At 39.9% G+C, this 23435-nt stretch overlaps 1 protein-coding gene across 1 annotated transcript; it reads right to left on the reverse strand.

Annotated features, from left to right (window-relative positions):
* Positions 1-7883: 7883 nt before the first annotated feature.
* LOC121909974 (pterin-4-alpha-carbinolamine dehydratase 2-like) lies at positions 7884-23391 on the reverse strand. The gene is made up of 4 exons (XM_042430866.1): positions 23189-23391; positions 22048-22179; positions 9830-9910; positions 7884-8221 (listed from the first exon to the last, which is right to left on the reverse strand). Exons 1-4 carry the CDS (start codon positions 23300-23302, stop codon positions 8126-8128), a joined length of 423 nt encoding a protein of 140 aa, XP_042286800.1. The 5' UTR covers positions 23303-23391; the 3' UTR covers positions 7884-8125.
* Between the last annotated feature and the right edge of the window lie 44 nt (positions 23392-23435).

A 23435-nucleotide genomic window follows, 5' to 3' on the forward strand; every position in this document is an offset into this window, starting at 1 on the left:
ATCAGCCAAATGTCTCAAATGGCCAAATGGTGGCTTATTTTACTTCCTTCCTCCAATATTTCATTGCATTTCCAACATTAACAATGTAATACATCCACTTACAGCATGCACCAAAAGTGAAATGTGTTATCTTTATGAATGTATTTTAATTAAATTAGCCTAAGGCTAACCTGATGACTGCAATGCTACCTGATATGACAAGCCAAAATTTATGCTGTGCTGCTAAGAGATACAATTTGATTAATTGAGCAGAGGTTTGATTACAAAATATTGGATTCCATGCAGTCAAAAGAGCATTTGGCCAATAACTGCATGCTGTTGCAAGCCCAAGTACAACAGCATCAATTACTATAATTATATGTGTCCTGAGAAAATGATTCAATTACCGCCAAGACTCCATCTCTGTACCGCAGTAATTCTGACAAAGCTGACACATGACAGTCATTTTGGGATTAGTGACCGTGCTGAGTTGAGCTGCAGTGACTTCACAGCCTAGTCTTTTGCGTGTCATGTGCTTAAAACACACCAAAGAGAGCTGTGGGTGGCTCAGTAAAGAATGAAGTCTACTGCATGAGAGAAAATATTTTATTTGTTTTAAAGAAAACCAATTATCTGACTTCTTTGGTGTGCACAGATACCTCCAGGGGCAGGCACGAAAAACAGAAATCCTGGGTTTAACTCGTCGTCCTTCTTCCTCCTCTTTGAACCATGAATTGCAAGTTCACACCCATACCGGGAATTCTGGGAGATGTAGGAAATCACTACTTGAGGCAGATTAGGCATGGCAGAAAAAAAGTAACAAAACACCTTATGGTCAAAACACTAATAATCAAAAGTATGTGGACACACAAATACTACACCCATATGTGATTTTTGAATATCGCATTTCAAAACCACAGGCATTAATATACTTCAATAACAGCCTCCACTCTTCTGGGAAAAAATTCCACATGATTTTGGAACCTGCTTGCAGATTTGCTCCCATTCAGCCACAAGAGCATTAGTGACGTCCAACAATGATGTTGTGTGATAAGGCCTGGCTCGCAGTCGACGTTCCAGTTCATTCAAAGGTGTCGGATGGGCTTGAGGTCACAGCTCCGTGCAGGCCAGTTCCACACCAAACCAGGAAAACCATTTCATTTTGGATCTCACTTTTGTTATGTTGAGACTGTTACCATTAAGTTGTAATCACCATATTGTCTAAAATAAAACTGTGTGCTCCAGCATTTGGAACAACAGTTACACACCAAAAGCAGACAAAAGTATATGGACATGTACTATAATTTATATGTATTCAGGTTTTATTTATATTGCAATATACCCCAACCCACAATTTTTATTTATAGCCCCATTATAAGTGATTTTTTTTATATGTTCAAACAGAAAATACTGTACGTAACACATAGTTTCCTGTAACAGTGTTATGCAACAACCGCACAGTTTAATCAATCAGTTTAATCAAGTTTAATATTTTTAGCAGCACTAGCAGCATTGCTATATGGAAGGCAATGTCAGACCACTTTGGTCCAGACTGAAATATCTCAGCAACAACTGCCATGAGATTTTGTATAGACAGTCATGGCCCCCAGAGGATGAAACCTACCGACTTTGATCATCCCCTGACATTTCCTGTAGCACCACCATGAGGTTGAGATTTTTGGTTTTTAATGAAATGTCTTGACAACTATTCCCATTCCCATGATATTTGGTACAACCATTCATGTTCCCCACAGGATGATCTGAAATAACTATGATGATCCCTAAACTTTTAAACTAGTGCCATCATCAGCTCATTTTTTTATTTGTCCAATGTTTTAGTTTATGACCAGATACCTGCAAACTAATGATATTCCCATCATAGACATATTAAGATTGGCTCCTTGTTACAAAAAACAGATTAACTCCATTTGACACTACTAGACAGCAATTCCTTCCCAGTGAAAATCATGTAATTTTGGGGTTTTACATTTTTTAGATAAACTAAAGAATTAAACATTCCTTTATTGCCTGAGAAAATTCCTCCTACTTCTCATGTTACATAAACCATAAAAAAAAAAAAAACACTGGACTTACAAGTACATTGTAATTAGCTTTAATTAGCTCATGAAAAGTTGGCAGTTTGGAGACACATGGTTTTCACAAGACAGCAACAATTGTAATGCATGTCTGTATTAGAGAGGTTTTCTGTTGCTGACACAGTACTTTACTTCACTCTGGTATAAATGTGACATCCATTACAGATATCCTTCATAAGAAAATGTGTTTTTAACAAAACAGAATTGCACTGACAACTTGTCAGTGCAATTTTTAAATGGAAGAAGACAGCATGAAATTGCCATTCATCGGCAAAAAATCAGCAAAACAGACAACAATATGTTTCTGTTCACACAGATGAGAACAACCAGTGATCGTCCAGTAGTTACTGCCGCACCACATGGGAAATGTACAAACGGGGTGCATTTGATCAAATAACAAATGCCGTACAAATGCCTCTACAAATGTTAAGCTCCTGGTTGCTTTTTGGCATCAAGCATACACTGTGATTACTATCAGCGGTGTGTCTGCAGCGAATCCCACAACAGACGAGCTCACATGCTAAACACTGGCCTGTGCACTCCCCTAGAGACTCCAAAAGCAGACTTATGTCAAGATTGACTTTCTATGACCTTGTTATCTTTATTTGGCAGTATCAGATTGCAGCTACTGGACCCCCACGCCATTCTCACATGGCCAGGGAGTGAAACTAGGATTCACACACTAGTGGAGAAATATGGACCACTATCAAGCACAGCAGGAAAAAGCCCAGAAAGCCTCTCTCCTGCTCGCGGTTTCTTCTCTCACTCACTGATGAAACCTCCACTCCATCTCTCTCTTTCCCATTCTCTCGCTCTCAGGGGCACTAGACATTTATGCTGAGGAGAATTATTATTTTTCCATCTCAAGGTCTGCACAAAAGAAGAAGGAAAAAAGCATCCCCCACCTGGCTTGTCCCACTCATCTATTCTCAACTCTATTCCTTTCCACTCCTCTCTCTCCGTTTGTCATTTACTCCCCTCCACCTCTCAATCTCTTATCCCCCTCCCCACTTTCTCTGCTTCTTTCTTCCTCATTCCTTCCCCTGTCTGTCTCCCTCTTGTTCTGGTGTGTGTGTGTGTGTGTGTGTGTGTGTGCGCAGGACTGCTGGCGGTGCAGAATTAGTAGGTGAAACTGAAAACGGATTAAGGAGCCAGAATCCAGGGAGTTCACTAATGGGAGGGCTGGCTTGGCTGCCTGCTGCGTCTGGCCATCAGCTGAGGCCAATTATCTAAAGGGGCCACATCTGGCCTGGTCTGGCCCAGTTTGGCCTTGTAGAAATGGCTGTCTGGTCACTTAGAAAGTCTCTCTCCTCAGAGGACACAGGGTGGCCTCACAGAGAGGCTTGCTTTGCTGAAATTAGTCGATTAATTGATAAGCTGATTATTAAATCAACAAAAATTTTGAAAGCATAATCATCGAAGGAAAACTGTCAAACATGCAGGTTTCAAGCATCTAATATGTGAGGATTTGCTCTTTTCCTCAGTAAACTAGAAATTATGATGGGCATTTTTTACTCTTTTGTGACAGTTTGAAGACTAAAAAATCAGTACAAATAATCAACAGATTAATCAGTATGAAAATAATCTTTGTTTTCATATGTAGAGGCTTGAAATAAAAGGTCATAAGTTGAAGTGAGTAAGACACTGGAGCCTTAAGCTCTGACTCATTAGTCAAAGCTGCATTTAGTGACTACTGACTGTATTTCATCCGTTCTGAGACCCTGTAGATTCAATTATTTGCTCAAGTAAAAGTCTTGAGACATGCGTCACAAAGCGTAATTTCTTATAATTTTAGGGGGGAGGGGGTCAATTGTGTACAGTCTGAGGTTTTTATGCATTTTATGTGGATATTCAGAAGGCCCCTCATCCAAGACAAATTCCCTTAAGAGTGATAAAGATTTGGATTTATTCATAACTGCTCTAACCTGGCTTTACTTCAGAGAATGTTCTCAAATTTTGCAGGGTTTCAGGTTTTCTTCAGCACCGCTATCCAGCTAACAATCCTGCTTCATGAGACAGGCCCGCGGTTTTGAGTATGGACAGCCCTCCATCCACAGGAAGTAATGGATACAAACATGAGAGTGAAATCCAAACGTTCTGTTTAACAGCACTGACTGAGAGCTCTTTGACAGAAAACTGGACTCATAATGTTACATCTTTTGGCTGCATCACCCTTTTGCTTAGCATAAATGATGAGTTGAGTTGGACATGAATTTCCTTACTGACATGACCTTTCTAAATATTGAAATCACAACACAAGTTAAGAAAATTGGCAAGTTCAGGTTCTATGCAAGAAATTCCTGTCTGTGTACAAACTGAACCATTATCATTAATAATCTGTATTTTACAGTTAAAGCTTTTACCTCAGCTTTCAAGTTCCTACTGCCTGGAGCAACATAAGACAGCAGAAAATGTCAGCATGTATCTCAGAGTAGGAGGTATAAATGCAATGCCATGAAATGAAGCTCCTGGCACAAGTTCAAGCATGAACACACTCACCTGCCTTTGCCAGCACACATTACTCGCAGCTCTTCGTGCTATAAAAGTGTCCCACTGTCATGGTGAGTTTTCCTACTCAACCTATCACAACCTTTCTCCAGCGTCTACAGTCCTCAGGATCTCAAGAGTCTTGATGTGTGAATGTGGATCCATGTAACAGGGCCAACACAAAACCTCCTGTGCTAAATTAATTCATAGTTCATGCCGTTGTTTCCAGTCTTTCTGGATTGAACCAGAGTTTAAATATTACTGACTAAATATTACTTATATGCAGTGGTGAAAAGTAACTAAGTATATTTACTCAAGTACTAGTCACTTTACAGAATAGAATTTATATATAAGTTTATATAGTAAAAGTCATTCTTAAAAATTCAACCAGGGGCTTATGACCCCTTACAAAAAGCAGCGTCTCGTTCGGGCTCCTTATCACGTTTATGAGTTGTTAGCACTTCCACCAAAGTCTGTATCCTGCTCTAAACTCTTCAGATGGTTTCCTTTAAATAACTTTTTGGAGACCGAGGAGGTAAAATTATCCAACATTAAAGGTGCAGTGTGTAGGATTTAGTGGCATCTAGTGGTGAGGTTGCACATTGCGGCAAACTGAATACCCCACCCCTCCCCCTCCCGTTCCAAGTGTGTAGGAGAACCTACGGTGGCCGCGAAACTTGCGAAAAACATGAAAGGCCCTCTCTAGAGCCAGTGTTTGGTTTGTCCGTTCTGAGCTACTGTAGAAACATGGAGGTGCAATATAGCGGGCTCAATGGAAGAGGACCCGCTCCCTGTGTAGATATAAAGGGCTCATTCTACGGTAACGAAAACACAAGGATTCTTTGTTTTCAGGTGATTATACACTAATTAAAATATACTGCTAGATGCCACTAAATCCTACACACAGCACCTTTAACAAAAAGCATAAATTGGAGAAAAGTCAAAAAAATGTATACAAATTTGTGAAGCAGAATTTGTTTTTTTCTTCTTTTCTCTCCTATTTATCAGATTTATCTTGTGATTTATCAGATCTTGGAGGGGTCATTTATCATATTATCAGACATAGGGACAAAGTTTTCTGCAGAACCAGTACTTTTACTTCTGATCTTAATAATAATACTTTAACTTACATAGGATTTTAATTGTACTAGCACTTTTACACAACTTAAGGATCTGATTTCAACTTTTTACATGATTCCTACACACAACCTATAAACATTAAAGAAGGAGCTGCTTCAGATGCAAGTGTTGGCATGCTGGTGTCCACCTCAGACGGTACAAATGAGATAAACAGTGCAGTACAAACAGAGGCAAGTTGGTTTCATTACAAAGACTAGAATTGTCTGGTATTGTTTCCAGACTTGCAGTTGTCTTCCTGTACAAAAAGCAGTTTGAGGGGTGGCTGCATGGGTCAGTGTTGTGCAAGTTAATACACAACAGATGCAATGGTTGTCTAATGCTGGTCAGAACTTGCTTATACAGGTGAATGAATAGTGGGTTAAGTGCTCACAAATCATGTATGCAATATGATATATATCTAACTTTGGCCATGTGCTTTATCCTTACCAACATGTGTGTGGGCCTGGATGGCCTTCACTGTGAAAAGGGAAAACAAAGTGAAGATTTGACAAATTATCTAATCTAATGTAAATGCAGCCCCTGTAGAGCCCATAAGATTCAAGTTACCATGTTAGCCAAAGCCTGGAAGAGGATAAAATACAGGAATGGGAAAACTGAACTTAACATCCAACGGCAACATTACTCCAGAGTTCATGGTTTTGAACAGGGCTGTGATACAGCAGTCATCCAAAAAAACACACACATACAGTATTATGCACCAGCTTTTCAATATGACCAACCCAAATGAGAGGTCATGTGAGACGAAGCATGAATAAATGGAAATCAAGTGAAACATTGACAGCGAACAACTTACAATGCACTCATCCAGCCCAGTCAATCTGTGATGCTTTACACCAAATTTAAATTCATCACTTCTTATGGGTGTAGATTTTCCCACCAATATCCATATCTGACACCTGTTTTGATTTGGACAAACAGAATAAATATGCATCAACTCATGTGGAAGGAATGGGATGTTCTTTTTCTCCTGCAGCTGCAATATTTGTATCATAAATATAATAACTTTGACATTTTCACAATGCATTGGTCAATTGAGTGTAGACGTTTCTGGCCTTGAAACAATCATCGATGACAAGATGCCCCATTCTGTCATGTAGGAGCTAGGAAATTTGCAGTAATTTTGATGACCTTGGCTTCTCAGTAATTACTTACTTACTTGCAAGTCTGCCCCTGATAGTGGAGGCACCTCTCATCCATGCCGTCACGCCCAAGCCATCACCCCCGAAGCGACTGTCAAAATGCAATCTCACCACCTTTTCAACTCTGTGCGTTAACTAGAAAAGTCACTGCTAGGCATCCTTGGCTATGCCACCCAATCCTGTAAAAGGTTAAGGGGCAGAGTGTCTATAACCTGGCATATCTAGCGTTTACAAGATGCTAACAGGACACTAATTCTTTGATGATGTGCCCCACAAAGGCTCTATTGCTTGTGGAGTTTCCCATGGTTCCTGGAAAGAGCACTTTAAAATCAATCCTACCATCTAAAAGACTGCAGCTTACTTTCTGTTTATTCCTAGCACATACTACACTACTGGAGACAAATGATGATCCAGTAGTGCTCAACGTAGTCCAAGGAACAGTTTGACATTTTGGGAAATACAGTTATTAGTTTTCTTGCTGAGAGATCAATACCATAGTGCCGAACAATTTCTCGGATAAATCCAGGATAAAAACTCAGAGCACAGAGAAAAGCTTTTTCAGCATAGACTGGAAGCATGAACACAGTCCTACTGATTTGGCTTTTATTACACTCTTTTCTCTTAGCTGATCTTCTCCTGATGGCAATCCAGTCAGGAAAACACAGCAGCACTATCTGACTCATCCCTTACCAAATCGTAAATCAAATAAATCCCCCTTCCTACTGACTTTGACCCCTGACTCATTTCGCTCCACTCTCCAGCGCCAAAAGGAGAACATGTGGTCTGGTGGAGGACTGACAGGGAAAAGTATTCTCTGGATCCTTGCTGGACAGAGTACAGCAGAACAATTACACTCTATTCTAATTCCATGTGTGAAAACCACAGTGACACACACGATGAAATTAAATCTGCCAGAATCAGTTAGTAGAAGAATTCTGAATCTAAACCGCAGAGCAAGATTTTCTACAAAGCCTTTGAAAGTCCATCTTATTCTGGAGTCAGCGCGGAGTTACATCATTGTAAATCAATTACAGACAATACATTATTTCACAAAATCAAACTTTTATTCTCATAGACAGCTTATACAAAATATGCTGTAAAAGACAAAAATAAAATATCTTTTTATAGATTTTACTTGAGACAAATGCAGAGGCCTGCAGAACATAGAGACTGAAAATGCTTTTTTTTTTCGTGAGGAATATTTATTTTAGTGTGTGACTGAAAGTGAGGAAACTAGGAAAACTGGAGAAGCTGAATCAAACTTTCAGATTAAAGACAAAAACATTACATGGAAAGTACAATTTTGTCGATAAACTTGGCCATTTTGATGTCCCGTTTTGACAGTCCTCCGCAGTCATGTGTAGTCAATGTAATCTGGACCTGTGAGGATACATAAACATAGTTTGCAATCACAAGTAACCACAGATCAGCCAGAACAAAGGATAATTAATGCTGAATCAAGAGTTTAAATTTTTTTATAGTCCATGTTACACAGACACAGTTTTTTTTTTGTAGTATTCCTTTAAGTGTTGCACCTAATGCTGTTTTGCAACCTTGAAATAATAATATGTATATGTATAATAATGATGAGAGGTGTCTGTTAGTCCTCTGACTGCAAAAACATTTATGCATACTTGAAGAATCAGCGGTTGAAATTGCTGTATGATGGTGAAGGAAATGTTGTCTTGCTATGGTAAATTAAAGGGCTCATTTGTTTACTTTGATTAGTTACATTTTTGCTGAAAGCTAACTTTTATGTTGGAGCTATTTCTTGACAAACATCAGTTTATCCATCAGCCCGGTCCTTCTATGTGCGTTGCCAATTTTATATTTCTGTTTCGTGAGCTTTAGAGGTGTTAGTAGGTGTACTTTTTAACTTAGAGCAGAGGCTAGGCTAGCTGTTTCCCCCCAGTTTCCAGTCCTTATGCTAAGCTAGGCTAGCCACATCCTGACTCTAGCTCTGTACTTTGATATTGATCTTCTGATCTAACTCTTGGAAGGACAGCAAATAATCTGTCTTCCCAAAATAACTCAAACGATTACTTTAAGCCTTTATCTAGAAAGAGTGACAGATATCGTCTGGTTATTTGGCTGTAACTGTGATAAGTTCAGTGCATGTCCAACTCCGCCTCTAGCAGGCTGCATTTAGGATTTGAGTGGAAGTTTTTGGCTCCACCTTTGAGATTTGCCTAAACCAATGAGGTTACTCCCTGGAGAGCAGTAAAAATGTTAATAAACTCTGATTTTAATATTGACAGCCAAGAAAACAGAACATGATTGAATATTAATAGAATATTAGCAGGAGCTCACTGTACAGCATCTATTTTGTTGAGGCTGAACCTCAGTCAGCGTGGGATTTATGTGTAAGTGTCTGGTGGAAAGTGCTGAGGGGGCCCAGAGACCTGTAGCACCATTCTACAGCCACTTTAATAAAGAGTGGATTAGGAGCAGCATTCCTCTCAGAGCAGCCCGGTCCACCACACAGTAACTCAGTGGCTACAGCCTAATGCTGAGAGATTTTCAGGGACTGGGTTTGTCATATCAACCACTACTTTATTTCTGAGGCAGAGTGAGAGAGTGTGTGTGAGTGTTGGGGTTGTGGGGGCTACGTGGAGGGGAGGCAGAGATATTTGCAGAGCTTTTCACAAGAAAAACGATGGGATTACAGTGTGAAGCTACTGCGTTTTTTTTGTCACTCTGACTAACGGAGTGTGTTTCAGACCTTTGAGTGGAGAGCTCTCCAGAACCGGCGAGGATTGTTTGACATGAAAAAATCTGACTTTATCCGTTGTTGATTGATCTCAGGGTGTCTGTAATTTGTTATAAACCAACCGTAGCATTGCAAACATGGCAGTAAGTCAAACACGTAGTCGTGATAACAGTTTGATTATACAAAGCGTGATTTCTGTAATGGATACTAAGCAAATGCAGCGCTGAAAGTGACTCTACGATCACTATTACAAAGTGTGATGTAGACAAAGTTATTACCTTATTATAAACATTGAACCATTCTGGGTGATGGTTCAACTTCTCTGCCTGCAGCGCCACCCGTGACATGAAGCCAAATGCCTGGTTGGAGGAGAAACAATCAACAATCAATCAATTCAGGAAGTGGATTTATCTTATAAAATACTACAAAGTTATTACCAAATAACATAAATGGGATGGACAAAATATTAGAAACACCTCTAAATATAATACTGTTAAACAGCATCACAAACTACAGCTCCCCAAATCATACAGTCATTAGAAATATCATCATGTTTCAACACAAATTGAACATTATAACCCTCATAAAGGTATCAGACTACATTAGTTTAATGAACAGTAGGTGGACCTAATTAACTGGCAACTGAGTGTATACACAAATACAGACATTACACACATCAGAGGTCTTAAACTACAGCTGCAGAGGACCAGAGCAGGAGACAAACAAGCAAATTTCATAAGTCCTACCACATGATTATGATTTATCGTTGTATTCGGCACACACATTAATTTATTTCTTCAGTTTTTGGCTGCAAAATTGAAGCAAAGTTGACTATTTTAAAACTGCAACAATTAGTCAATGAATCGATTACTGGCTTAAAGGAAAATTAATCAGAAACTATTTTGATAATTGCATAACCATTTTGTAAGCAAATATGCTAAAAATTAGCTGGTTTCAACTTCTCAAATGTGATGATTTAATGCTTTTATTTGTCAAACATTACAGTAAACTGAATATTTTTGAGTTTAGGCTTGTTAAATCGGACAAAAGACGTCACTTTTGACTCTGGGAAACCGGCATTTCCATTATTTTTTAGACAACAATAATTAATCGGCAGATTAATGAGTATTGAAAATAATTGTTAGTTGCAGCCCTACTTTATTTCACATTTAACGTTTAGCAAGCTGTACAACTTGTCAACATAAACATTTAAGCTATGACCAAATAAACTCTGATTTACCACAGTGCACTTGACACTAAAAAAATCCATTTGTAAACCTAAAAAGAAAGATTCAAGAGAGGTAGACAACAGTTTATATTGTGTATATATAGTTTAATGCCAGAATTTAAAATCTTAGCTGCAACGGGAAAGCTGCTGTTCTCCAAGAGTCCAATTTAAAGTACCGTTGCTCTACTAAACATGTCGAGCAGTATGCTGGAGAGGAGAGGAGAGGAGAGGAGAGGAGAGGAGAGGAGAGGAAAGGAAAGGAGTGGGAAAGATGAATTGCTTAGCTGCTGAGTGTATATAGGATTTGAAATTTATTATTTAAGAAACATAATAACACTAGAGGGTGTTTTGTCGGCGATGTGTCCAAGCAGCCCCTCTAAGAGACAACAACCTGGCAAGTGGCCCCCAGATAATTGATGGTAAAAATGCACTTCATAAAAAAAGAAGCTTACAATAAACATAGTAATTTAGTGAAACTATTAAATGAAAACATTTAATTTGATTTGACAAAATTTTCCTTAAAGAAATTCTGGATCTTACAAAATTAAAATATACCTTCATAACAAATGTCACTGGACCCCAAAAAGGTGTCGAAGCACTTATTCAACTTTTGCTAACAAGGTCTAAAAAAAGTAAAATATGTAGTGGCGGACGCCCATAGCACAAAGAGCAATGCTGCCATCTGAGGCACGGAGAAGCACAAGTCAGCATCTCTGTGTATGCAGAAAACCCTCATGAAGGCATGTGTGCATACTTCCACACCCACGTAAGAACCAATGCATGGGCGCACTCAAAAACATACACACTCTTCATATTTCGGGTTTGGCATGTGGCTCTCTCCAATCACAGGCCATCCAGGGAGTGATTATGGTTATTCTAATTATCTACAAAGAGGAGAGTGAAATCCCTCGTCAACCCACTGTGAAAAGACGGGAAAAAAAATCAGGTAGACCTATTTCAGAGCAATTTCCCACTGCAATCTCAATTAAGCCCCTAAATACTTCCTCCCTGCCTAATTAAATCAACTGAAACGCCATTGTTTACAGGCCATGGCTTCGGCCCTGTCCACCACCTGACATGACGAAACAGAATTACTCTCGCAGAGGAAATTGCGTTTATCCTTTTTAGTGCATTGTAACCAATTTCTGAGACGTCCTGTTCAGTGCTCGTGCAGCGCGGCGCATGTAACACGATCAGCAGCTTGATCAAATTGGTTATCAAGAAAACCGTCTCCTGATCAATTTAAGTAATTGACATATTCCTGCAACTTGACCCCACTGGCACTAATTTGGAGTCCGAGGCGGTCTGCTTTTTCTCACTTCTCATTGGCTCTAATGGAGATGGTTAAGCAGCCTGTCATGTCAGGTGTTGTTCGAACATGTCCTCTCTCTCTCTCTCTCTCCCTCTCTCTGTCTCTCTCTCCCTCTCAGGCTAATCTGCTGCTGGGGAACATTGATTGACAGGTAAAAGGATTCTGTGTGGGTTCCTGCACATTGTCCCATTTCAAAACACCATGTACTTTCTAAAACTCACTTCCCTGCCTGGATTCTGTTATGGAACAAAAACTCACCCCTCGGCATTTTAAGACACTCCCGATCTCATCCACAACTTTTCTGTCCACACTTTGTGATGCATTTTTACATTTTCTTTTTTTTGTTTTTTTTAATTTTTTTGCTCAAAATGTTAATGTTGAATCTCTGGTGCAAACAGTTAGTGTGTCCACATGAAAACTGATATTATTAGCCGATATTGGCTTATCACAGATACACAGTACGTATCTCAGTCCCAATTCTCTGTCTCTAAAAATTAATTAGTCTGGCTCTACTTAATGCCTATGTCATTATTTGATAGGTCCAAATGCTGAATATGGCCGGGCTACACGACTGTAAGAAAATAGGGCTGCATTTTATGTGAATCACTTTATTTTCGCCAGAGACGAAACCTTTTTCAGCATCCTGGCCTTGATCAGCATATGTGACTCATGGGTATATTTCCCCTTTTAATACAGGGAGGATCACTTTGAGCACTGCATGGTTGCCAAATGGGTCACACCACTCCAAAGTAACATTATCAGAGTAACACAGTTGTGGGTTCACTGACATCGCAACAGGCATGCAACTGCAAACATCTGCAGTTGCATCTGTATGATACACTTCCATTGATATCCGAAGTTGGCAGAAAACTTCCGAGTCGGGACCAAAAATTGGTCACTTCAGTTCAGTTTTAATTCAAGAAGTATATTTTTCTTCCAAAGCCAGCCATAGTGAAGCTTGCCAGTGATTAAGAACAAATGCTGCATTAGTATCCAAATAAGTGTGTTTTTTATTTGCATTTTGAATCAACTGAATTGACAGTGAACCAACTCCCACCAGAGCTTAGGCTCATTATCCAAACTTCAAAGTGCTGAACAATAACACAGACCGCGCTGCTTTTATCGAGCAAAGTGTCACACTTCCCAAAAAATTACATGTCCCCGTTCAGACCTCATTGATGTGCAAAACGAACCACAGAGCAAAATTCAATTTGGTGGAGAGCGGAATGTGAAACAGAAGATGACAAGTTCAGCCTGTTTGCAACATGAAACCTGAGAAAAGGAGGACAAAAATGAGGAGAGAAAAAGGCAAGAAAAGCAGTAATCTCTCACTACAAATAAATTGGAGTTGAATGTCTAAAAAACCTGAAATCCTGAAAAGGCCTGAAAAATCATGTCCTACATCACCCTTTCTCTCACAGGTGGTGGTCCCTCGGGGGCAGTAAGGAGAGTAGCAAGGCACAATACTGGCAAAGTGTTGGTGCTACGCCTGTCTGTCACCCGTAGGTCATCTCAACGCCCTCCACTTGGGCCCAACAAGAAAATAAAACCAACCCTCAACTCCCAGCTGAGGTCTTATGTCAACAGAGGTCAAGGACTCTCCCTCTCAAAGTGCTTTGTTTACCCCATTTGTATTGTATGGGCCACACTTCTAGAGCCAACAGGTCAGCCAGCCAGTCGGCTATCCATCCTTCCATCCTTCCAGCCAGCCAGCCAGCCAGCCACTCTCTCCAACTGGCCCAACAAGCTGTAGCTGTCAGAGTCAGATAATTTGACATGACATTATGCAGGCCCCCATCTCAAATAATCAGAAACACCCGACAGCAGACCCCCGCTATGCCCTTTTCCTCTCGCACCCGCTTTTGAGGAGCCATTTTGGTGCTATTACAGCATGATTGTCATACAACACTGGATGAGACAATTTGACGTCGGAGCAGAGTGGTGTTCTCTCTCTCATTGCGGCCGAGGGCTGGAATACAGGACTCAGTTTCAAACACATGTGTCTGTTATTTACAGATCGGTTTTCCACCGCTGCGCGGTCCAGGGGCTTAGAAACGCCTGCTCTGCCTTGCCAGGACTAAGTGCATGCAGATTGCGCCTACTCTTGCTAGCCTCTGACAGACACACAAGCACACTGATGCATGTACGAATGCACATATGCGAACCCTCTCAGCGTACACACAAGTATGTGCCGACACACACATGAAGACAAGCATTCTTGTTTCCGCAGCCGCTCTCCTCCATTACACACCACCATGACTACCCGATGATTACCCTGCGAGCCCCATCATCACCCGCATCAGCGTCAGCCTCCTGGAAAACCGGCGCTCCTCCGCAGTGAAAGGCAAGAACACTGTGAATTGTACAGTGGTGGTGGCGGTGATGATGATGATGATGATGATGACCACACCTCTTATGTCTCATTTCTCTTCTTTCCTCAAACAGCTACTCAGAAGCTTCCAGCTGGCTGGACAAGGCTGCCCGCTAAGTTGACATGTAACTTAAAGCAAAATATCGAATAATTATGAAGCGAGCTGCCAAGCGTTGAAGTTCTTTCATGAAGAAGAGAGAGCTCTGCTGGGCATATGTAACTTAGCTGTATTAATCTTCTCAAATTAACGTTCTTGAAGTTGTGAAACACATAGAGGAGCTTCAATTTGATACTCTGACAAAGGTGATGCACACTGCCATGCTGTGAATACTCATTAAGTGACTAATATCCTGTGTAGGAAATGTTCACACATGTCAGCTCCTATTTATATAAAGAGTGTCATGTTGGCGTTAAGGCCAACTTATGCAAACCCCTCATTAACTGCAGGGTTACCAGCAAGGGCTTAAAAGGACATTGGGCTCGTCAAAAGACAGCAGACGTCAGGGCCATCTTAGTTTACCTAAGGACTGATAGCCAGATTATCTAACCACCTCCGCTTGGGTGCCACACCTAGCGGCTTCCCTCCAGCCATTTTCACAAGATGAGATGAATGCAGGACACCTCCAGTTCCCAGGGAAAGTTCCATTTTGGAGACGGAGGTGGGAACTGAACACCGCTGAGCCGATTACCAGCCTCTCGCTCTGAATAAGGGATATGGCATGAGCGCTTGTGTAGGGTGAGTATGTATACGTGTGTGTACATACTGGGTTTAGATGACTTTTTGAGGCTGACAGACTGAAATTTAGGACATTTTTTTTTTGCTGCCATTATTGCCGTAAATGGCTTTTGAACATTCTGAATATTTTCATGCCATAAAATTACAAGGTTTCTGTGTTTTTGCCAGAAAAACGTCTGAAACTGTTTATTTGCAGGACCAAACCGTCCACTGACTTGAGGGTTAACAGCTCTTTGAAAACAAGAAGACTGACAACCACATCCATTCCATACTTGAGAAACTATACATACAAAATACAAAAAATTTCAATTGAATAATTAATTGAGTTAGAGCTGATTATTTCCACTAGTGATATAATCTGACATAAATGACATAAATCTGTTTACACAGTCATGTTGTGGGGAATCGCCTCCCTAATGGGGGCAAAAAGCAACTCCTCTTAAACTAAATCATTAAGTTTAGGGTAGGTTGTAAGTAAGTGGTAGGTTGGTTTAAAGTTAAGGTTAGTTTACGGTTATGTTAAGGTTAGGGTTAGGCATGTGGTGGTTATGGTTAAGGTTAGGATAAGTCTCCAGGAAATTAATGTAAGTCAATGTAATGTCCTCTAAAGTGATGGAGACACGACTGTGTGTGTGTGTATGTGTGTGTGTGCGCGTGTCAGGAGGGGGATGGCTCAGAGTTTGGTTTACCCAGGGGCTCAGTTTTAGTTGTAGGACAACTTATTCAACACAAGCAGAGCAAGGCCCATAACGAGAGGCAGAGGCTTGAGGGAGATTTGGTGGAGAGGGAGCCCCTGACTGAATATAAAAAGGGGGATCAAGCCTCCGAGAACGTAGCGGAGGGAGCAGAGAGAGCTGTCTGAACACAGCGCTGCTCTCCTCAGAAATCACAGCAGCTGCCTCCGTCTCAAAATTGGAACTTAAGTCCAGAGGCTGTGTGGACACGCCAACTTTTTCCGGTGCTTCTTGTCTGCGGTGAACCGCAACTTTGGTGTGTTGTTTGTCCCGTATGTGTCATATTCTTTTTTGTTTTTGTCACATTATTTTGAGCACAAATATGATAATGTAAATGTTGCGTTTTTTTCCAGCAAACATTTCGACATAGAATAGCTTTCTATCATGACCTCAGAAATGTTTCTAAAGAAGCTTTGTGGAGTTTTACTGCCTCTTGGCATCAGTCTGTGATGTGTATGCTCATTGTGAGATTTAATGTGGCCACCTTACACACCTCGCTGTCTATTAAATATTTAAAAGGTCCGGTTGCAAATCCATCCAAACTGAATTTCAACAATTCAACAATTCTACAACCCAGTGAGCAGACACCACAGAGTGAATGAATGAATTTAAAGAGTATAAGAATATCTTGCATATTATTGTTTAGTACAGCAGCATATCAAACCATGAATTTTGTGAATCCTTTCACTCAAAATGTATTCCATCAATGCTAATTTGTAAGTAAACGCTGTTTAATATCTTATTTTTGGTGGATGATGCCAACATTTCATATTTATGTTAGCGGAAACAATCAAAAATTTCAACTTTGCTTATTTTGACTCTTTAGTCATTGTAGCTGTACCGTTGGAGATGAGGTTTAACTATTGAAACATTTAAACTCATCCTCACTAGATAGTCGTATCTCAGCTAAATTAACTAGGTAATCTCCTAAGTATCCTAATAATCTGTTGATTAATCAATCCATCATTGAGTCTATAAAATGTTGGAAAATAGTGAAAAACCTTCATAATTTCACATAATCCAAGGTGATGTCTTCATATTAGTTGCTTTGTCTGAAAAAAAACAGTCCAAACCTGAAAAATATTCAATTTACTTTGATATAAAAATTGTTGTTTGTGTGTTTGGATTCTTTTTTTGTTGTTGTTGATCTACTGACTGATTACAGACTAATCATTTCAGCACTAAAAATCATCTTTGAATGTCTGGAAAATTAATGGTTGGCTGGTTAAGCGATAAAAAAAACAATTTCGCACTTTGCACGCAGAGATTTGCCTTGTAAAAAGTTTCCCTTGCTGAGTTAAAGAACCAGTGTGTAGGATTTAGTGGAATCCAGTGGTGAGTTTGCAGATTGCAACCGACTGAATACCCCTCCCCTCCCCGTCCCCTTCCAAGCGTGTAGGAGAACCTACGGTGGCAGCGAAACTCGCAAAAAACGCGAAAACCCCTCTCTAAAGCTAGTGATTGGTTTGTCCATTCTGGGCTTCTGTAGAAACATGGTAGTGCAACATGGCGGCTTCTATGAAAGGTGATCCACTATCTACGTAGATATACAGGGCTCATTCTAAAGCAACGAAAACATAGCGATTCTTATTTTCAGGTGATTATACACTAATTAAAACATACTTATGAACGTTATATTCCATTTCTGCCAAGTCCGTTCTACTAGATGCCGCTAAATTCTACACACTGCACCTTTAAGGAAGGATTAGTTCACTTTGCAAGAGACATTCGATATAATAATCAGCCATTTTTCCATCCCAAATGCAGCCTTTGAGTGATTTTTTCCCATCACTGTACGATGACTGAATATTTGTGGGGAACTATGGAATGCCGTCATTGTCAACCTCATCTAACTTAAAGCAACAGTTGAGCATGCACAGCTCACCTCTCCTATACAAACTGCATCTTAAGGCTACCCATTTCAGTCGTGTCACATGAATGTTTCCACTTCATCCACAGAAATGTAAAGCAGATGGTCATCTGTAAACATTCATAACATAAAGCTCAATGCGTAAACAATATCAGAATACAACTTAAAAACATGCACAATTCCAACCAAAATGTACAGTATTAAAAACACACACACACAGACAGATGTTTCAACGTATGATTGCAGGGATTCTCACTGACCAAAGCAACTCCAGAAAGAGGATTTCACCTCTCAAACCCGATTAGATACTACCGGACTTGACGAGGAAAATAACTCAGTTACTTTTCAGACTACTGCCACGAACAGTGCACTGTATACCCACATGCCGCAGATAAATTACTAAGGCGGTTACAACAGCATCATAACACTTTCCACTTGCCGTAATCAAAGAAAAATAAACTAAAAAAAAAAAGCAAGTCCAGCTGTCTTTTTTAGTTCATTTGCAGCTCTGTACCTCATGTATTCAGCTCCACTTCAACAGACTACCACTGTAGATTTGCAGTCTTGGGTGCAGCTCTGCCGCCCCCTAGAGACCACAAGGGGAAGTGTTTCAACTCACAAGAGAGGGGATTTGTTATTCTCATTATAAACTCTAGGGGATCTGATTTCCTCAAGCCCATCACTCGGAGATAAGTGGCGAATGGAAATCAGCCAGCATGTCGCTCCTCATCTCCATTCCCCGCCAGTAAAAGCCCTTTAAGAACAGCCATGAAAAATGAGCTAGAGAATTTGTGAAAATGCACCAGAGCATTGGGGGGTGACTGGAGAGAGAATAAAAAGAGAAAAAGAAGGACAGAGAGACAGACAGAAAGAGTTGCCAACATGTAAAATTGGAACAACGTGAGCTCATTCCCCAATATGGGGCACAAACTGAGAATGAGAGACAAAGACAGACAGACGGAGATGGGAAAGGAGAAGGGAGGGTGGCAATGACGAAGAAAAAAAAAAAAAAAAAAGAAAGCAAAGCCCATCTACCAGAAGGAATGATGGGGTTGTTAGTGGTTTGTGAACCAGATGAAACATTTTAACCAATTTGATTGTTTGTGAAAGAAATCATTCTGATCGAAACCCCAATTGCTGCCAACTGGCCGCCTGGCGTGTCTCAGGGTAATGCGGCCTGACATGTCGGGGTAAGAGGAGAGGCTTTAGAGCCAGGAGGAGCAGATGGGGGAGGTCAGCGCTCACCCCCCGACTTCAAACGCGGGGAAGTGTAAAAACAGACTATTTTAGGGGCTAAAACAACTAACGACAGGATTAGAGGAAGTCCGCTAAGTGGCCTTGAGATGCTGCAGTTTACCTCATGCAATACAGAGTTAAAGCAAAGTGCTGTAGCAAAAAAACATCTAAATCTAACTTGTTTTTCTATGTTTCTTTTACCATCAGAAGAGCCAGAACTGCTATGAATTACCACATAGGAAACAATAAGTGTGATTTTGTTGAGAAGCTGTAAATAATTGTTTTCTGATACCATCTGACTTATCCTGATGTGATAAACCCCACCCGTCTGGCACAACAAGCGTGTCAAATTAAACACTTTGTGGTGTTTGTAGTACTACTTGAGGCGGGCCTATGTACTCAGGAAAATCCTTTTCACAACAGAAACATACTACAAATATATATCGGTGGGAACACATATCTGTGATAAAAATATTCTCATCTCAAGGTTCACTTACTAGCTTTTCCCGGAGCTTTTGATTGTGTCCCATGACCTAATGAGTGGTCATATATTGAGGGGAGATCACAACTCATGTTACGCTCTTGGGTCACGATGACACCTGAGCAAGTTCCATTCACTGAGGAAGACCATGGGATAAAGTCAGAAGCTCAAGATAAAGCTAGTAAGTGCAGAATGTCATGTAAAGAATTGTTTCCAAAGTTTTGACCAAAACATGTCTGTAAAATCAAGTATCAAAAACGGTCAAGTATTGAAATTGGTCTTGTTTTCTTATTGTTTGATTAAATATTTCCTGATATAACTCATACGTTTTTTTTAATGGTGATGGAGGTCATGTGGTTCAGGTCCTATCTGTTTGGCAGCACCTGGAAGTTGCTTGACGTCCTCGTAATCAGATTCGTCATATACATTATCAATCCATCTTTAATTCTGTCATAGTGTTTTTACATGTTGTATTCCTGTAATTTTCCTTATCCAAATCGAGGGTCTAAGCATAGAGGATGTTGTATTACGTTTCAGATTGTAAAGCCCCCTGAGGCAATTTTGTGATATTGGGCTAAAACTAAAGTCAAGTTTTATTTGTGTAGCCGCTAAACAAATAAAACTTGACTTTAGTTCATTTTAGACTGTATTTTATTTGGGCAAAGTTCTGGTTCAGCTGCTAGTTAAAACACAGATGCAGTGACAAGTCTGGCATGTTTTGTAAAATGGAAAAAATAGATGATTTTTGTATTGACTTCTGAAAAACAAGTTATTCAGCTGAATGAAAAAATATTGAGATTACTATTTGTTGAAATAATGAAAAGATTGTAAAATAGGCTTTTTTTCCAGATATTTTTTTCAGATTATCTGATCAACACATGGACACAAACAATAGGTAGCTTTCATATTATATCTCACTATTCACTTTTCCGTATAAATGACATTTTTTATTCTTTTGTGTTGTTTATGAGCATTATTGAATACTTTACCTTATATATTTGTTATATACCTAATATAATTTGTTTTTCTTTGAAACATGAAAGTCAACAGCTGGAATTTGTATTTATATGTGAAATTAATCTACGCCATGTATTCCAATGTAGGATAGGCCACTACAGTTGTTGAAACAGTCATTCATTCATTGTAGAAAATATTCAAACTCCTCAAAGAAAGGGATTATAATAGCCATACTAATTTGGTTCTTTGCATGCTTTAAATAAGTAATACTTTAAATTTTAAAAAAATTACTTTTATGTCTCATAACAACATGAAGCTTCACAAGCAGTAACACAATTTATTACTGCTTTTATCCCTACTCTCCACAATTTTTCCTATGCAGTGCCTGGTTACGCTCTGTCTTAGTTAGAGGCCCATACACACCCAGTTGATCAATGACACACACAGACAATGTAGGAATGATGCCATCTCTCATAAACAACAACTTTTCAACTGTCATCAGTGCTTCCCTTTGCAGGTAGGAACATAAAACAAACCAGGAACCAAATAAAACCACAGAAAAGCAGAGGAGGAACCTGCCCCCCGCTACACCTGCAACCAATCAGTACATAAACACAGATGAATTTATGTGTTTCCGGTTGGAGAGCTGGCTGTGTGTTTGGCGGTCTGTGTCCTGATCCCCATCAAACCTCCAGCCAGCGTACAACAGCCCCCTGAAGACCACAGCAGAACGCAGAGGCAGACAGATTTACACCGTTTCGAAAAATCTGATTATAAAGTCTACCGGCCGTCTGGAATAAAAAACAACAAAGACTGAAACTGCCACGGAAATATAATGAAAAAACAATATACTCACTCTAACCATCTGGATAGTGATGCCTGACGTGATTCATACATTATTTTGTCTGATATTATCATCTCAGTAGTAAGTTATGAGAGATTCAGATTGTCACATGCACAGCAACACAGCAGATGGCAACACTGAAGGCAGTGAAATTTGGCCTTTTTGAGCTCTAGTTTCAATAAGAGTATATAATAAAATGAGAGATAAATATAATAAAATGAGAGAAAAATATACAAAAATATACAAATATACATTATATTGCACATACGTGGTAAATAGATAAATAAGTGTATTGCACATAAGTGATGGCTGATAAGTACTTCTGATGAAAATATAAATATTGTGTAGTGGGGACGAGAGAGAGAGGAAGAGAAAGAAAGAGGAAGATAAATTATGTGTGTGTTATGTATGTTCACAAAGTCCCAAAGTTCAACCGTCTGATGGCTAGTGGATAGAAGCCGTCTCTGAGTCTCAATAATTTGAGGAACAAAATTGTTTTACTCACTCAAACTGTTTAAGACGGATTTCTTGGTGTCTGTTTCTTTAATTTTTTACAGTGGCAATTAAAGAGAGAACGAGTGGTGAAAAGTTTCCATGGTAACTCAGATTAGAGACACAAGTCTGAACCCAACACTAACCTGAAAGAAATAAAAAAAACACGTCTTTAACTCAAAAGGTCTAACCTGGTCAGGAGTTCATTAACATAAATACACACACACACACACACCTGATTAAAGGTTTTAAAGTGAAGCTCTTTGAAGATGGCATCGCGGTCCTCCACCTCCACCCAGCCTGTGGCCCTCAGCTCCATCACCTGCTGATCCCGGTCTGCCGGGGAGAGCCAATGGGAGTCTGATGACTGAAGACACATAACACACAACTCATGAATGTGTACATTTACTACACTGGAATAAGCACTTACTGTGAGTTTATTTTCTTATCTACAACTACTGTGCAGTGCACTATAAGCCTTACTTAATGTGAACAGATTACTCAACAATATCACATTTTTACCCATGGTAAAAACATATGCTATATTGCATTTATTCATGTCACCTTCAATGTAGCAGTTAACTGAGTGCTATGACTGCTGCGTCCGCCAGGTGGCAGCTTAACACCAATAATGAATACTGACGCTGCTCTAATTAAGAACCAATCAGGCAATGGCCACGGAAATTAAAGTTATATTCAAATGCTGTAATATTCATAGGTGACTGTATCTATTTTTAATTATTGAGCCTGAATTATTCATCTGTGCATCTTAAAAAAAACCCACCAAACCTCATTTATAATTCTTTATCTTTTTATTATTAGCATATTTATTAGCACAATGACACTGGTGTGACTTGTTATAGCTCGCTCTTCAATTCGGCATGACTATAATCTAAAAATAATAACCTGAAGTCTAAATAAACAACTTCTAAGACATCGCAAACTGCTCCCAAAACTGCAGTCCAGATTGGCGGAATATCAGGAAAGAAGCAGACAAATTCATTCATAAAGTTAACATTTCACGTGAATGTTGTCCGGTGAGTTTTAAAAATTCATGCCGATTTGAAGACGGGCTCCGTAGCGACTCAAAACATTTACAAAATCTGCCCATGAAGTGTGTAAGTTAACAAGTTTGCATGTAAACATTTAATTCATAGCTTTTCTACTGGAGTTTGGTGTGCGCTTTTTACCCAAACGACCCCACGGCGCTGGTCCCGTAGAGCTAACGATACCTGCTATACTCATGCCTACAAGTTATTATAATGCTTGGCTTGTCTCATGAGATTACACTGACACCAACATGATTACAGCCTGGCATGCAATACACACATAAGGTGCTTATAGGTGCTAATGCTAAAATACCGACTGTCACTCACCATTTTAGACGCGCTGGTCCTGGGCAGCGGAGGCAGGAACAGGCTGCTCAGCCTGAACAGGCGGCTGCAGGGCCATGAGCTGCTCGGCCTCAGGATAAACATTAACCCAGACATCGGCTGTCCTCCTCCCCTATTGCCAGACTACCACCTCTACTGGGTGTCCTGCTCTCATGCTGGTCATGCTCTCACAGTTTACCGCGGCTGTTCAGTTTATTGCCTGATTAAAATCTCATATTTACTATTAGGG

The sequence above is a fragment of the Thunnus maccoyii genome, chromosome 13 (genome assembly GCF_910596095.1).
Source record: "Thunnus maccoyii chromosome 13, fThuMac1.1, whole genome shotgun sequence".
NCBI classification, from domain to species: Eukaryota; Metazoa; Chordata; class Actinopteri; order Scombriformes; family Scombridae; genus Thunnus; species Thunnus maccoyii.

Bases quoted from the DNA above. Each gene is read 5' to 3' on its own strand.
- LOC121909974 (XM_042430866.1), bottom strand. From the start codon at position 23,302: ATGTCTGGGTTAATGTTTATCCTGAGGCCGAGCAGCTCATGGCCCTGC. The intron at 22,180-23,188 runs GTGAGTGACAGT...ATGTGTCTTCAG, and splicing joins GGACCAGCGCGTCTAAAATG to TCATCAGACTCCCATTGGCT. The intron at 8,222-9,829 runs GTAATAACTTTG...GTATCCTCACAG, and splicing joins GGTTCAATGTTTATAATAAG to GTCCAGATTACATTGACTAC.